The 13884-nt window shown below is 42.6% G+C and overlaps 1 protein-coding gene across 8 annotated transcripts in view; it reads left to right on the plus strand.

Annotated features, from left to right (window-relative positions):
* Positions 1 to 13884, plus strand: part of ALPK1 (alpha kinase 1) — a 121203-nt gene that overhangs the window by 97809 nt on the left and 9510 nt on the right. For 6 of the 8 annotated variants that reach the window (XM_057310007.1, XM_048212175.2, XM_026499193.4 and 3 more), the window contains 6 exons: positions 4551 to 4610; positions 5785 to 5871; positions 7075 to 7151; positions 8017 to 8112; positions 9877 to 9981; positions 10915 to 13030. In XM_057310007.1, coding sequence (XP_057165990.1) covers positions 4551 to 4610; positions 5785 to 5871; positions 7075 to 7151; positions 8017 to 8112; positions 9877 to 9981; positions 10915 to 13030 — 2541 coding nt within the window. The remainder of the gene's footprint in view (positions 1 to 4550; positions 4611 to 5784; positions 5872 to 7074; positions 7152 to 8016; positions 8113 to 9876; positions 9982 to 10914; positions 13031 to 13884) is intronic. The other 2 variants (XM_026499198.4, XM_048212176.2) reach the window with 1 other exon arrangement.

Genomic DNA, 13884 nt, shown 5'->3' on the forward strand with positions numbered 1-13884 from the left:
TCTCCTATCACATAGATATTGTGAATATTTTTTTTTAGGTGTGGAAACATAGAAAGTGTTCAAAGTTAAAACAGTAGTCTACTGCTCATGACACTATAGCCAGAAGGGTTTACACTTGGGTATGGTCCTAGGGGAAGGGACTGTCATTTTAATCCCCATGTAGGGACAAGAGACAGGTCTATGGGACTATGTGAGGAGTGAAATAGTTGCACAAAGTGGGAATTCTTTGAGGTTGCACAGCTATGAGAGGTGACTGAACAACCCCACCAGCTCAGCCAGAGAAGTGACAAGGAAGGAAGCTTGCTTTCTACCCAAGCTCTGGGGTAGAGGCCAAAAAAGATCTCCCCAAATAAATAAGAACCCCAAGACTATGCCAAACGTGTGTGAGGAGTCTGAATTTACCCTACCCACAAGGGAGGGAATCCCCCCAAATAATTAACAAAAAACTGGTTCGGGACTGACATTTTGGGGGCCCAGCAGAATATCAAGTACAAAACAATGCTCTAGAGACACATCCTCACTCCAGGGGCATAGGAATCCCACAGGAGAATATCCTTGCTAACGAAGTCCTTGGTTAAACTGTGTAAGCAACAAAAGGAAATGAAACATGTAAGAGAAGAACAGCATGTACAACAAACAGGAAAAAATGGCCCTCTAAAACAACATATAAAAATAGAACAACCTGAAAGACTCATATGGCTTAAAAAATAGTATGCTTAAGGAACAGAACATAACAGGAAAAGAAAATGAATTCACCCTTTGAAAAAGAACTAAAGAGAATTTTCAGAAATTTAAAAATACAGATGGCTCAGTAGGTTAAGTGGCTGGCTCTTGGTTTTGGCGCAAGTCATGATCTCAGGGTCATGAGATTGAGCCCCTTGTCCGGCTCCGTGCCCAGCATGGAGTCTACTTGAGGTTCTCTCTCTTCCTTTCACTCTGCCCCTCTCCACACTCACATGCATGCACTCTCTCTAAAATAAATAAATAAATCTTTAAAAAAAATTTTAAAATACAGCAATTGAAATTAAAAAGCAGTGTTGTGGTCAGAAAGTTTAGTAATTGATAGGGATTTGCTTACAAAGCAAGCACAGCATCTAAGTTCCTCTTTTGTACATACAGGCTACAAGAATGTAATCACATGATGAAGGCTAGAGAGAGCCAAAAACCCAGCAGCTCTCCCAAGTTGGTGGCTAAGCTTTTCGAATTTCAAGTGCCTATGAGGACACCAACTGCCAAAGAAACTGCTTAAACTGAGGTGAATACAATAAAATAGAAATTATTAGTAAAATGAAATAAAAACATAAATACATAAAACTATAAGTCCAAAGTATTTCTCATTAGATTGAAGTCATAAAATTACTTTGGCAAAAGATATAAAAATTACCAAATGCTTACTCTCCATTTTTCACTTAATCTCATCTCAGACCGGTGATAAAAAGTCACAAATAGCTGGCTCGGTTGGAATACTCTTAATCTCGGGGTTGTGAGTTCAAGCCCCACATTGGGTATACAGATTACTTAAATAAATAAAAGTTTTTTTAAAAAAGTCTCATTATAGCAGTGCTTCCCAAACTTCAATGAACCACCCGAAGATCTTGTTAAAAAATGCAGATCCAGGGCACCTGGGTGGCTCAGTCGTTTGCACATGGGAAATCTTGATTTCTGCTCAGGTCATGATCTCAGGGTCTTAGGATGGAGACCTACATCAGGCTCCATGCTCCACAGGGAGTCTGCTTGAGGATTCTGTCCCTCTCCCTCTGCCCTCCCTCCAACTTGTGCATGCATGCACTCTCTCTCTCTCTCTCTCAAATACATAAATCTTTTTAAAAATAAGCAGATCTTAATTTAGTAGGGATGTGTCAGGGCCTCAGATTCTGCATTTCTAACCAGCTCCCAGACAACACTGATGCTGCTGTTCTCCAAACCTCACTTGAGTAGCAAAGGACTACCTGGGGATGCCTGGGTAGCTCAGTTAGTTAAGCGTCTGACTCTTGATTTCAGCCCGGGTCCTAATCTCAGGGTTGTGGAATCGAGCTCCAAGTGGAGACCCTCCACTCAGCGCAGAGTCTGCTTGTCCCTCTCCCTCCGCCCCTCCCACTGCTCACGAACTCTCTCTCTCGCTCTTTCTCTGAAATGAATAGATAAATAATAAAACCTTTGAAGGAAGGAAGGAAGGAAGGAAGGGAGGGAGGGAGGAAGGGAGGGAGGAAGGGACAGCATGCCTGGGTGCCTCAGTCGATTAAGTATCTCCTTTTGGCTCAGGTCGTGATCCCATGGTCCTGGGATCGAGCCCCACATGGGGCTCCCTGCTCAACGGGGAGCCAGCTTCTCCCTCTGCCCATCCTCCCCTCACTTGTGCTCTCTCATGTGTGGGCTCAGTTGCTCTCTCAAATAAATAAATAAAATCTTTAAAAATAAATAATTTTTTTTAAAGGACTATCCAAAGATTCTAAATATGTGCCTACCTGTTACAGCTTAGTGGTAACAACCTTCCAAGAAAGATAAATTTCCTGGGGCAGTTTCTCAGGTGTTCTTACCCCCTAACTAATCTACCTGAAATGCATTCCTGCAGCAGATCTAACAGCAGGAGAGAAAGTGATGGAACTGGAAATTATATTTAAGGAAAATACTGAGAATGAAGCATCTAGAGTTAGGTAGATGAAAATATGAAAGAGGAATTTTAAAACTTGGAGAATAGAATGAAAAAAGCACATAAGCATAATAGGACTTCTGAGAGGACTGACTGGAATTGGAGAAAAACATGTCTTTGCATTGAAGAGATGGATGCAACCTTGAGCTAACTTCTTTTTTTTTTAATCATCTAGACATAATGTGGTAAAACTACAGAAAATCAAACGTTGAGAAAATCTTGAAACCGAGAGAAAAGACAGATTATAGATATGGGAACTATATTTAGACTGACAAAAAGCATTTTATCAGGAACAACAGAGTCCAGAAAGCAGTGGAATCTACAAAAAAAAAAAAGAGAGAGAGAGAGAGAGGAAATAGCTTTCAACCTAGAATTTTATACTTAGCAAAGTCATCATTCAAAAGTGAGGACAAAATAGACATTTTTAGACAAAGACTAAAAATATTTATTATTCTCAAGACATCTCTCTCCCTGTTTCTCTCTCTCTCTCTCACACACACACACATGAAAGAATATGTTTTGTTAAGGGAGATGTTGGATCTATAGAGATGGAGTAGGAGATTCAAAAAGCAATGATAAATAAAGAATAGGTAAATGCACAGGTCAAACTAATTAAGATAAAAATAAAAGGAAATTATATGGTAGTATCACTTACATAATTTATCAGATGCAAAAATCTTATAATATTATCAAATTGACCAGCATTGTATTAAATTAATAATAATACACTATAGTCAAGGAAGACTTATTCCAGGTATACAAGGATGGTTAAATATTTAAAAGTTGCTTCATTCAGGGGAACCTGGCTGGCTCAGTTGGTAGAGCATGTGACTCTTGATCTCGGGGTCATGAGTTCAAGCCTGCTTGTGTGTAGAGCTTACTAAATAATAATAATAATAATAATAGTAATAATAATAATAATGTAGTAACTGGTTCATGTTCACCTAAGATGTGAGAGGTGTTTTATAAAATTTTCAACCCATTTAGGTTAAAAATACAAACTAGGGTTAGATATGTTCCTGGTTAGGTTCCAGTGAGGAGATGGAAGCAACACAGTAATTTGAACAAGGAACATTTAATATAAAGAGTTATGAACTATATCAGAGGATTAATGAGCAATTACTATTAAGTAGTAAAGAGAACTCTAAAGAATACAGGAGAAGCATTTAAAGGAGCAGCCGCTATCCCTTGTAGAGCATATAAGTAGAGCATATAAGAAAAAGCTCCCAACCCCACAGCCAGGCACACCAGAACTGCGCCCCAGACCTTGTTGGAGAAGGCACAGCCATGGCTCATGGGATGGCAGAGAAGTCAAGGAGGTCCTATGCCAGGAGAACTCACCGGAAATCCACCTTCTTGGGTGCTGGGAGAAGCCATTGTCTGAGAGGCGCCTTGGAACTCACCACAAAGCCACCTTTATGGAATGCCAGGAGGAAACATTCGTGGGGAAGTCCCTCCCTGGCAGCACTGCACTGCGAAGTTACCCGAGAGGATGCTGCAGGACACTGCTGACTGCTGGGTGCTGCTGACCTCTGCACACTGAGGAGCCAAGGAGAAGCGCTGGGGAAGCCACCTGCGTTTATTTATTTATTTGCAGAAGAGAGAGGGCAGAGGAGAGGGGAGGGGTGGAGAATCTCAAGTAGACTCCCTGCTGAACAGAGAGACTGATGTGGGGCTTGATCTCACAACCCTGAGATCATGACCTGAGCCGAAATCAGGAGTCCATCACTTAACCGACTGAGCCACCCAGGTGCCCCTGACTCTAAATTTTAAAACAGAATGTTTCCGAGAAAGGTTATGTTCCCTGTTATAATGTGTTAATCTTAAAGCATAAACTACTAGTAGTATTGAAGGCACATGTTCAAAACTAATTGTGTAGCATTTGGTTGCTTCTTTTCAGGGAAACTTTTAAAAGCAGAGTATATCCTGAGCAGTCTAATAAGCAACAACGGAGCAACAGGTAAGGTGCTTTCATATCTTCACAACGACCTTCACCTGCAGTATCTACTGGAGTTCTTGTTTAAAAGCAACTCAATGACCTAATAGTTACCCTACACTAGACGTCTCCGGAACTCCCTGGAATTTGGGTAGCAAATCATTCGAACCTTCAGATATCTTGTCTGAACTTCTGGACATTAAAGTCAATAAGTTTCCCAGTAAACTGAACACAACTTCCAGGAGATTTTTAATCCCAGTGTGCTTGGATCCAAGGTTCCCAAGCTCCTTGAAACTTGTAGACATTGCCAGTGGGGAGGCAGTTGGGAATACAGATATTGACCATACACCCCTCATTTATGGCTACCATCACTAACCTATGATATGCACACATCCCATCTTCCATACCACACACACACACACACACACACACGCTGGGATTAGAAGCCCAGGAGAATAGAGAACATGGTGTGACACAGAATCAAGGAGGATGTGATAATGAATTTGACTCTATTTTTGGTGTTTGACCGCTGACACTTTTCAGGCCCCAGCCTTCCCCCATCCACATTTTCCCATAACTGGACAGGCTGGCGTGGGGGGGGGGGTTTGGTTTGGTTTAAACTCACTCATCAATAAATTGAGCATACCTTGTGGGAGACTTTACCCCAGCCCCACACCCCAATCACAATAAAAACCAAAGCCACTCACCACTCTTCACTCATGTCAAATGGACCAGCTTGGGTGCCTGCCTACTCTCCTCGGAAAGCCTCATTACATGAGTACTAAATCTTTTCATACCTTCTTGGTGTGCACGTGCAGTCATCAGTCTCGACCTCCAAGCCAATTTTGGGTGGACTGGAAGGAGGAGCTGGTCTCCTCAGGAACCAGAGGGAAGCGGGTCCCAGGCAGAGGTAACAGCAAGACACAGCTCCCATGATAAGGAACACAAATGAAGTCGGTGCGGCAGGACATAGTCAGCTGGCAGAGGCGGAGACCAGACAGGAGTTCATTTCTGTGAAGCCTTGTAGGTTACAGCAGCGAGTTGGGACCTTTCCCTAAATGTAGAGAAAAGATCATCTCTTGAATCTGGAGCGCATGTGCTCATGAAGACTTCTGTAAAAATGGTTTCATTTCACCAGGCTATTTCCTTGACAATTCAAAGCTAAAGCCACTTTGCTTTTTTCCCTCTTTTGTTGTAGGTACCTGGCTATACAGAAATGAAAGCGACAAGGTCCTGGTGCAGTCAGTCTGCATACAGATCAGAGGGCAAATTCTGCAAAAGCTGGGTACGGTCATCAAACATTCGTGCCTCTCAGGGCTCATTTACAAAGTCTGGCTGCGAGATTTACCGTGGGATTTTCTTATTATATCTGGTTACAATTACTAATCCCCACTTCACTGACTTTCCTCATCAAAAAGAAAATGGCGTTTAAGATCCCAGGAGTGTTATGAACATGAATAGAACAAAATATTTTCTGTCGAGTTTTGTTAAAGAAATATACAGTTGTACAGTGTGATGTTAACCCTAGGGTCCTCGGTGTTATTTCTGGCTTCTAACTTTCAGTTCTACAGGACTCCACGTGCTAGAGTGACACCTTATTCTACCCCACCCCAACACCTTACCCATTCATTCCTCAGAGGGCATTCCTGAGTTTGTCAAACAAAATTTATAGAATGCTAACTGTGCTTTAAACTGCATGGCCCCGCCCCTGCTGTTTCCATCCCAGCAAGCCTGAGTGCTCTGCCAGCAGTCCAGGAGAGGGCTCCTAGCACTGTCCCCAGATCAGGGCAACCTGAACACTGGGGGTGGGAGTGGGGTTCCCAAGGAGGTGTCCTGAGGAGGGAGGGACACAGGGCAGAGGCTCTGCTGTAGGTTGGAGGGAGGAGTGGGGAGATATGCTGAGAGGGAGGAAGGAGCCCCTGGGACTCCTGGGGCCCCTGAGGCCCTTCCCTCACCTGAACACTGAAGACTTTAAAAAACAACGAAAAAGCACTGGGTATTATATAAGACTGTTGAATCACAGGCCTGTACCTCTGAAACCAATAATGTATTATATGTTAATTAATTGAATTTAAATTAATTTTTTTTAAAAAAAAGGAAGACTAAAAAGGAGCTGTAGGTGCTCAAATAAATAAATAAATAAATATGCAAACTAAAGTGTTTGAAAAATTTTAACATAGAATGGTAATTAGTATTCTTGTAAATAATGGAGTTAATGATTTTTATATTCATATATATTACATATGATGTACAATAATTCTTACTGTTTCTCTGTGAAAGGGAGGAATTATCTCTCTCAAACCAACTGGAAAAATAAGTTGCTGTTTTTCCAGCAGATTTCTATCTGCTGATTGCTGTCAATATAATTCAACCCTAAAATTTCCTACAAGGAGCCAGTGAATCTTCTTTCTGTATTAGTTTGCAAAGGTATTTTCTAACACAATACACAGACACTAGCGGTGTGTCCTGTCTCCCCCTCTTTTTCCAGGGATGTGGTATGAAGCAGCAGAGCTAATCTGGACCTCCATCATAGGGTATCTGACACTTCCTCAGCCAGATAGAAAGGTGGTGTATCTAGCGCTTTTTTTTTTTTTCCTTTCCTACATTTGTCTTTGGATGATTATCTCCTTATGGCACAATTCAGTGTATCATTTGTCAAGTTTATTGGTTCTATTTTTATCGATTCTGCCTGGGCATAGGACCAGGAACATTTGGTAACTTCCTCTTGTATCTTGCCCTGTCCCCACTCACAGCTAGATTCCTGGCATGTAGTTAGTGTTTTGGCATTCATTTCTAACTATTTATGAATTTATTTTTTTGATCCATTCATCTATTTATTTGATTACTGATTTAGCCTTTACATGATTCCACAGGTTGAGATGGCCAAGTTGCTTATATGTAAAGTCGTTTTCCTTGAGTCAAGTGGGCAGGCTTCAATTAATTGTTTCTGGGGCGTCTTTATCCAAGAAACTGAGAGGCAACGTTCGCTTTCCTACTTGATGTTTTCATTCTCTGTACCTCTGCGGGAATATTCTCCTTGTTAACTGGAACACTGGGTTATCTCATCTCCCTGAGCTGTGTCAGCCTGCAATCCATTTACAACACAGAATGGGACACAAGGACTCTTGCTTGAGCCAATTCTTCAGGCCTAGCAGTACGGGGAAATTAGTGTTGACAGTCCAGTAAGCCCAACTAAGAAATAGTTGTGTTTACATTAGGTCTCTGTCCTCAGGATGTGATGATCTTTCAAGCCCTGTGGCATCTGGTTTAGAAGTATTTCCACTGTCAGAATAACAATCACAATTAGAATAAGAAGCAACAGGAGCAATAGTTCATATGGAGGACTGATCGTTGCCTTTAAGCCTTGAGACGAGAGCGGTAATTGACCATAAATTCCTAATCTGTGTTTTTTGTTTGTTGTTTCTTACAGGGTATTTCCACATCACTAGGTATACTGGCAGATATCTTTGTTTCCATGAGCAAAAAAGATTATGAAAAGTTTAAAAACAATCCACAGATTCACTTGGTAATTATCACATGTCAAAACCACAGTGCAGAGTGGCATCACCTTACAAAACTGCCAACGTTTTTGGTGATTGGTACATCAATCTCGTTCTCTCTCCAGGAGTCAGGGAGCACAAGTGCCTCCCCTTTTCGGGTCACATGAACAATCTTGGGCACAATTCCTGTGGTGTCCTATTTGGCTTTATTATCTTAGCACCTAGCACAGTACCAGACATACAAGGGTACTAACAACAACAAAAAAGACAAGTGAATGAATGAATGAATACCATCGAGGTGATAAATGCTTTGAATCCCACTCATTTCCTTTCAAATCATCACAAAAATCCATTTCCACACTTGGGCTACCTCAGTGATAAGGCAAAGGGGTAACAATTTTTAAGATTTTATTTTTTTAAGTAAGCTCTACACCCAACATGGGGCTCGAAATGACAACCTGAGATCAAGAGTTGCATGCTGTACTGACTGAGCCAGCCAGGTGCCCCAAAGGGGTAACAATTTTAAAACTTTAATTACCTTCTGTTCAACTCAGAGCATCAGTCACTTGTCTGGGTTCTTATTACTAATACTTATGTATTCCTTTACAACTCAATATATAGGAGTCATGTAAAACCCTATGAGGTAGGTAGAGCAAAATGTATTGTTCCCATTTTAGAGAAAAATAAACTGAGGTCCAGAGAAACTGAGTGAGCTCTATAGTTTGCAGACCCAGTAAGAAAGAATACTAGGAGCAGAACCCAGGTCTCTGACCGTCAAGAGCATTAGCATAGACATCGAACTGCTCGCCTGCACTGCACTGGTCCTGAGAGGTTTAATATGATCATGAAGATTGCCATTTTCATTAAATACTAAAGTGACAAGAGTACCCGTATTTAGTAGTGATCAGTGTGGCATAAGAACGCATGCAGCTTGCTGCTGGCAGTCTGAGTCTTAGCAGAATGTTGCTTTTGCTGTCAAACCAACATACAAGAAAAGGGTTGTTAAATCCCTTGTTCGGTGAAGTTGTCTTTGAGGATTGTTTAAAATTATAAACTGCCAACGTGTGTGGCTGAGCATGTGACTCTTGATCTCAGGGTCTGAGTTCAAACCCCATACTGGGTACAGAGCTTACTTCACACACACAAAAAAAGGTTAAATTAAATCTTTAAAAAATTGGAAACTGCCTCCCCATCCTGAACCTCCTTCCCGCTTTATTTTTCTCTGGAACACTTATCGCCATGTCAGATACTCTGCATTGTACTCATTTCGTGTATTGACTGACCCCCTCCCCTCAGTAGGAAGTAAGCTTATTGCAGGCTCACTGTCTGCTATCTCCTTCATGTCTAGAACTGTATTTCTAGGACGAGTGAATGAGTCTTAATTGCTGTGAAATCATACATTAAACGGCTCTTTGCCAAGAACAGTGCAGAAATCATCAGCTAATCTGGCTGCAAAATATGCAGTTTCTGTGAACAAAGAGTTGCACGATCCTCCAGAGAAACTTGTGTCAGTTATTCTGTACCAGTAGGCGTTGTGAATTTTTGCACACATTAGGCCCTCTCTGGGGAGGGAGGGGGGATGGTTGTGTGTGGGTGCTGGGGGAAAGGCCACTCAGCTCCCTAGGGCCTTTTGAGCCACTTAATTCCTTGGCACTGTTCTGAAATAGTTATGACAAGGGGCAGAGTGTCCCTCAGAATCCTGAAAGAAAAGCAAAGGCAGTTCATAGCCTGACTTTTGCTAGTGGATAAATAATTGTCAGTACACCACTTGGCCTCCTGTTTCTTCACAGGGTTTGCTGAAGGAGTTTGACCACCATTTGCTGTCAGCTGCAGAAGCTTGCAAACTGGCAACAGCCTTCAGTCCCTACACGCCCCTCTTCGTGCTCTCGGCCGTGGTAAGCCAAGGGCAGCCTCTCCCTGAGCCTCTTCCCAGTGAGGAAAGTAACCAGTAACAGGGAAGGGACCAACCCAAAGTGGGCTTTGTGCACATCACTAGATAATTGTGATCAGGCCTTATGTATGGAAAGGTTCTATCAGTCAGAGTAGTGACATCCTGGTGGAAGCTAAATTAATTTGGCCTGAGGGTATGATGCGGTCTGCCTTAGACCAATGGTTCCCCAAGCACATCAGAATTGCCCAAGGAGTCTTTTCAAAATGCACATTCCTGGTCCACCCTAGATCTACTAAATGCAAATCTCTGGGATAGGTACCCAGAAATCTTTCATTTTGAAATAGTGCCCAGGTACACAGAGGGATTTGGAAGCCATTACTCTGTTGTTTTGACTACTATTAAATAAATTATATTTTCATATACAGCAGCCTTATTTGCACAGAGAAGATTACTCTGTCTGCATCCCATGTATAAAGACTCTGTTTGTTAAAACTAACAACAGCAGTAACAGCAACAACAAATTTATCATCTTTGATCAAAAAGCATCAGTCCTGGGGCCCCTGGCTGGTTCAGTCAGAGGAACATGCAACTCTTGATCTCAGGGCCATGAGTTCGAACCCCACATTGGGTGTAGAGGGTACTAAAAAAAATAAACTTTAAAAAAAAAGATCAGGCCTACAGCAAGATAGTAGTTAGAGCTCATTTCTTACCCCCTCATGCCACCCAATCACATACATCCCAGTCCCTTCTCCTGATTCACCAAAAAGACTTTAGGTCCGTGACTCAACACTTGATTGTATATTTTTCTTAGAATATCTGTGACACGTGTTTATTTTCCTATAATACTTCTAACAACTGTCCTCTAGGAATGAAGATTTCCTGATTCACTTCCAGCTTCTAATTCAGTGTCTGATTTTGTATTTGGTATTTTCCTCAGAATATCCGTGGCACATGCTTGTTGTCATATAGTAGTTCTAAGGACTGTCCTCGAGAAATGAAAAATTCATATCTGTGTGAAGCCAAAGAGGCCTTCGAAATTGGCCTCCTCACCAAGAGATATGATGAACCGGTTACTGGAAAACAAGAGCTTCATAGTCTCCTCAAAGCTGCTTTCGGCCTTACCACAGTGCACCAAAGACTTTATGGGGAGACGGAGATAGTCCGTGCAGCAGGTCAGCTCTGTAATGAAGCTATGGGAAAGCTGTACAGTTTCAGTACTTCCTCTGGAAGTCAGGAGAGAGAAGCTCTCTCCCGGCAGGTCTTGTCTATTATCGCCCAGGTAAAGGATCATTTACAAATTCAAGGCTTCTCAAATTTAGATGGCAAGTCTTATGTTCCAGAGAGTTTCAAGCATGGGTTGGATAAACCCATCTTGTATGGGCAAGTGTATTTCCAAAACATCCTTGAAGCCTATTCACAGCACCATACTTCAGTGTGTGAAGTATTTGAAAGCTCTTGTGGAAACAACAAAAATAAACAGAAAGATACAGAAACAGGAGTCTGTATCACTACTCTAAAAACAGAGACAAAAAACATAGACACTGTGTGTACTACTGAAGACCAATCACATTTTCAAAAAGGCATGGTAATATCTTCCTCCCAAATGGCCAAGAATAATCAGGAGAAACTCAGGAGGATAGGAAGGAAAAACTGGCCCCATTCTGATGCTTTTCGAGTCTCCTTGGATCAAGATGTAGAGACTGAGGTTGAGTCACCAGACCACAGCCAGGGTAAAGGAGCTGTTTTGAACAAGTCTCTGAGTGACAGCCATTGTTCTAGTTCTTGGAGCAAGTTATCAGGGGTCAGTTCTTCTACAAGCTGGGAAGAAGTGAATTGTATCTATGATAGGTCAACCAGAAAAGAGCCTTGCAAAGAAGAACATCTTGTGGATACTCAGTGTTCCACTGCCCTGTCTGAAGAACTAGAGATTATTGAGGACGGCAGAGCTGTACATCCACTGTCTTCAGAGCTTCATGGTCTCTCTCTCCAAGGGTCCAAGGATGACAATTTAGAGTCTTCTCAAAGTCAGCTACACGAACACATGCCCTTGACAACCTTCTGTCCTCCTAACACAACAGGCATGTTCTTGGCCTCTGGTGCAGGGCTGTTAGAAGGAGTTCCAGAAGGTTTACAGAAAGTCAGAACCATGGGATCCAGAAACACTTCTGCTCATTCCAGACCCTTGTTTGGTTCTGCTTTGTCCTCTTCTGATTCTGTTTGGCCCAAGAACATAGCCACATATCCTTCGGTCCGAGAAGAAGAAACCTTTGAATTAACTGAATTTCCAGAAATCAACTGTGATGCCAAAGACAGGCATGGGGAAGAAATCAAAAGAGGCACAGGCCTTACATTTAAAGATAGCCCCTCCGGTGTTGACCCAGAAGGAGAAACAGAGGAAAAAGAAGGGGATATGCCCTTAGACTCTCATGTAGTCATGGAGGATTCTCTGGGCAAAAGTTCTATGATGGCATGTAGCTCTCTCACTCTTCATTGGCCTGTTCAAAATCCTGACTCAGGAAAGAGCAGAGGCTCAGTCAAAGAGCAAGACATTGACCCTGAGGCGTCCACAGTGGATGAGGAGGGCCAACTGCTCGACAGCACAGATGTTCACCCCGCAAGTGGGCGTGGCTCTTCTAGCTTGTGTGCTCTGAGGCAGCCGCATAGTCAGGGGGCTGAGACCCTCGACCCATCTGTAAGCAATAACATTGCCTTCCCTGATCTTAGCAAGGACTGCACTACCACAGAGGAAGGAAACAAACCAGGAAACATACTAAACTGCAGCCAGAACTCCAGCTCATCCTCGGCGTGGTGGTTGAAATCATCCTCATTTTCCGGCGGTTCTTCTGAGGGGGACAACCCCTGGTCCTTTCTGAATTCCAGTGGCAGTTCTTTTGTTTTGTTGCCAGGAATGATAAGGCAAGAGATCCTAGAGGCTCGAACCCTGCACCCTGATGACTTTGAAAAACTCTTGGCAGGTGTGACGCATGATTGGCTGTTACAGAGACTGGAGAATACAGGAGTTTTTAAGCCCAATCAACTCCACCGATCACACAGTGAGTACAACCTTTCAGTAGGTACAGCCTCAGGAAGCCTCTGTGTACCTTTGGGGTCCTCTGAAGAGCTTGATATGTAGGTCACTTAAAACTCAAGACACAGACCCCTGTTATGCTTTATGAATATACAGAGAAATATGTACTTTGGGGGTTTCCCTCACTCTTGGTGTGGTGGACTCTAATGGTTGCAAAGACTAGAGGCGTACTCAGGCCACCTCATATATTGGGGGCTTGTTATGAAGATACACAAGGCAGTAAGGCAGACAGGAATCTTACAGGACCAAGGAACAGTTATCAGTCAGGGTTTAAAACAGCTTTGCATGACATAGCCACTCAGCATCTGTCTTTTCCATGGATTCTCATTATCAGCCAGCTGATTTCTGTTTTTTCCCCATTCAGATTCTAGGTGGCAGAGTTTGACCTAGTTCGACATCACTCTTCTGGTGGGCAGAGATTTTTACACCTGTCCACAAGATTTCTTTCCAGCCATTGGATTGAGCAGGTGCCCCCTACTATTGCAATCAGCAACTATTTCTTGCTTATGGAACAGCCCAAGGTCATTTATCATAACAGGGAGCCTGAGTTGGGGCCACGCGGTAGTCGATGTGTCTATTACAGCTTAAAAGTGGTGGAGAGACTGGGAAGAAGACAAAAGAAGGCTCTTCTCTTAGCCCAGAGGATCACATGGTAGCACCCTCCAAGTTACCGAAGAATTCTTTGAATGAGACAAAAGAAACAAACTTTGTGGATTGCTCAGCACTGGATACTAAAGTAGTAGTTCTCTGGGAGCCTGGGTGGCTCAGTTGGTTAAGTGTCCAACTCTTGATTTCAGCTCAGGTCATGATCTCAGGGTC

This window comes from Ursus arctos, unplaced genomic scaffold (assembly GCF_023065955.2).
Source record: "Ursus arctos isolate Adak ecotype North America unplaced genomic scaffold, UrsArc2.0 scaffold_11, whole genome shotgun sequence".
Taxonomy (NCBI): Eukaryota; Metazoa; Chordata; class Mammalia; order Carnivora; family Ursidae; genus Ursus; species Ursus arctos.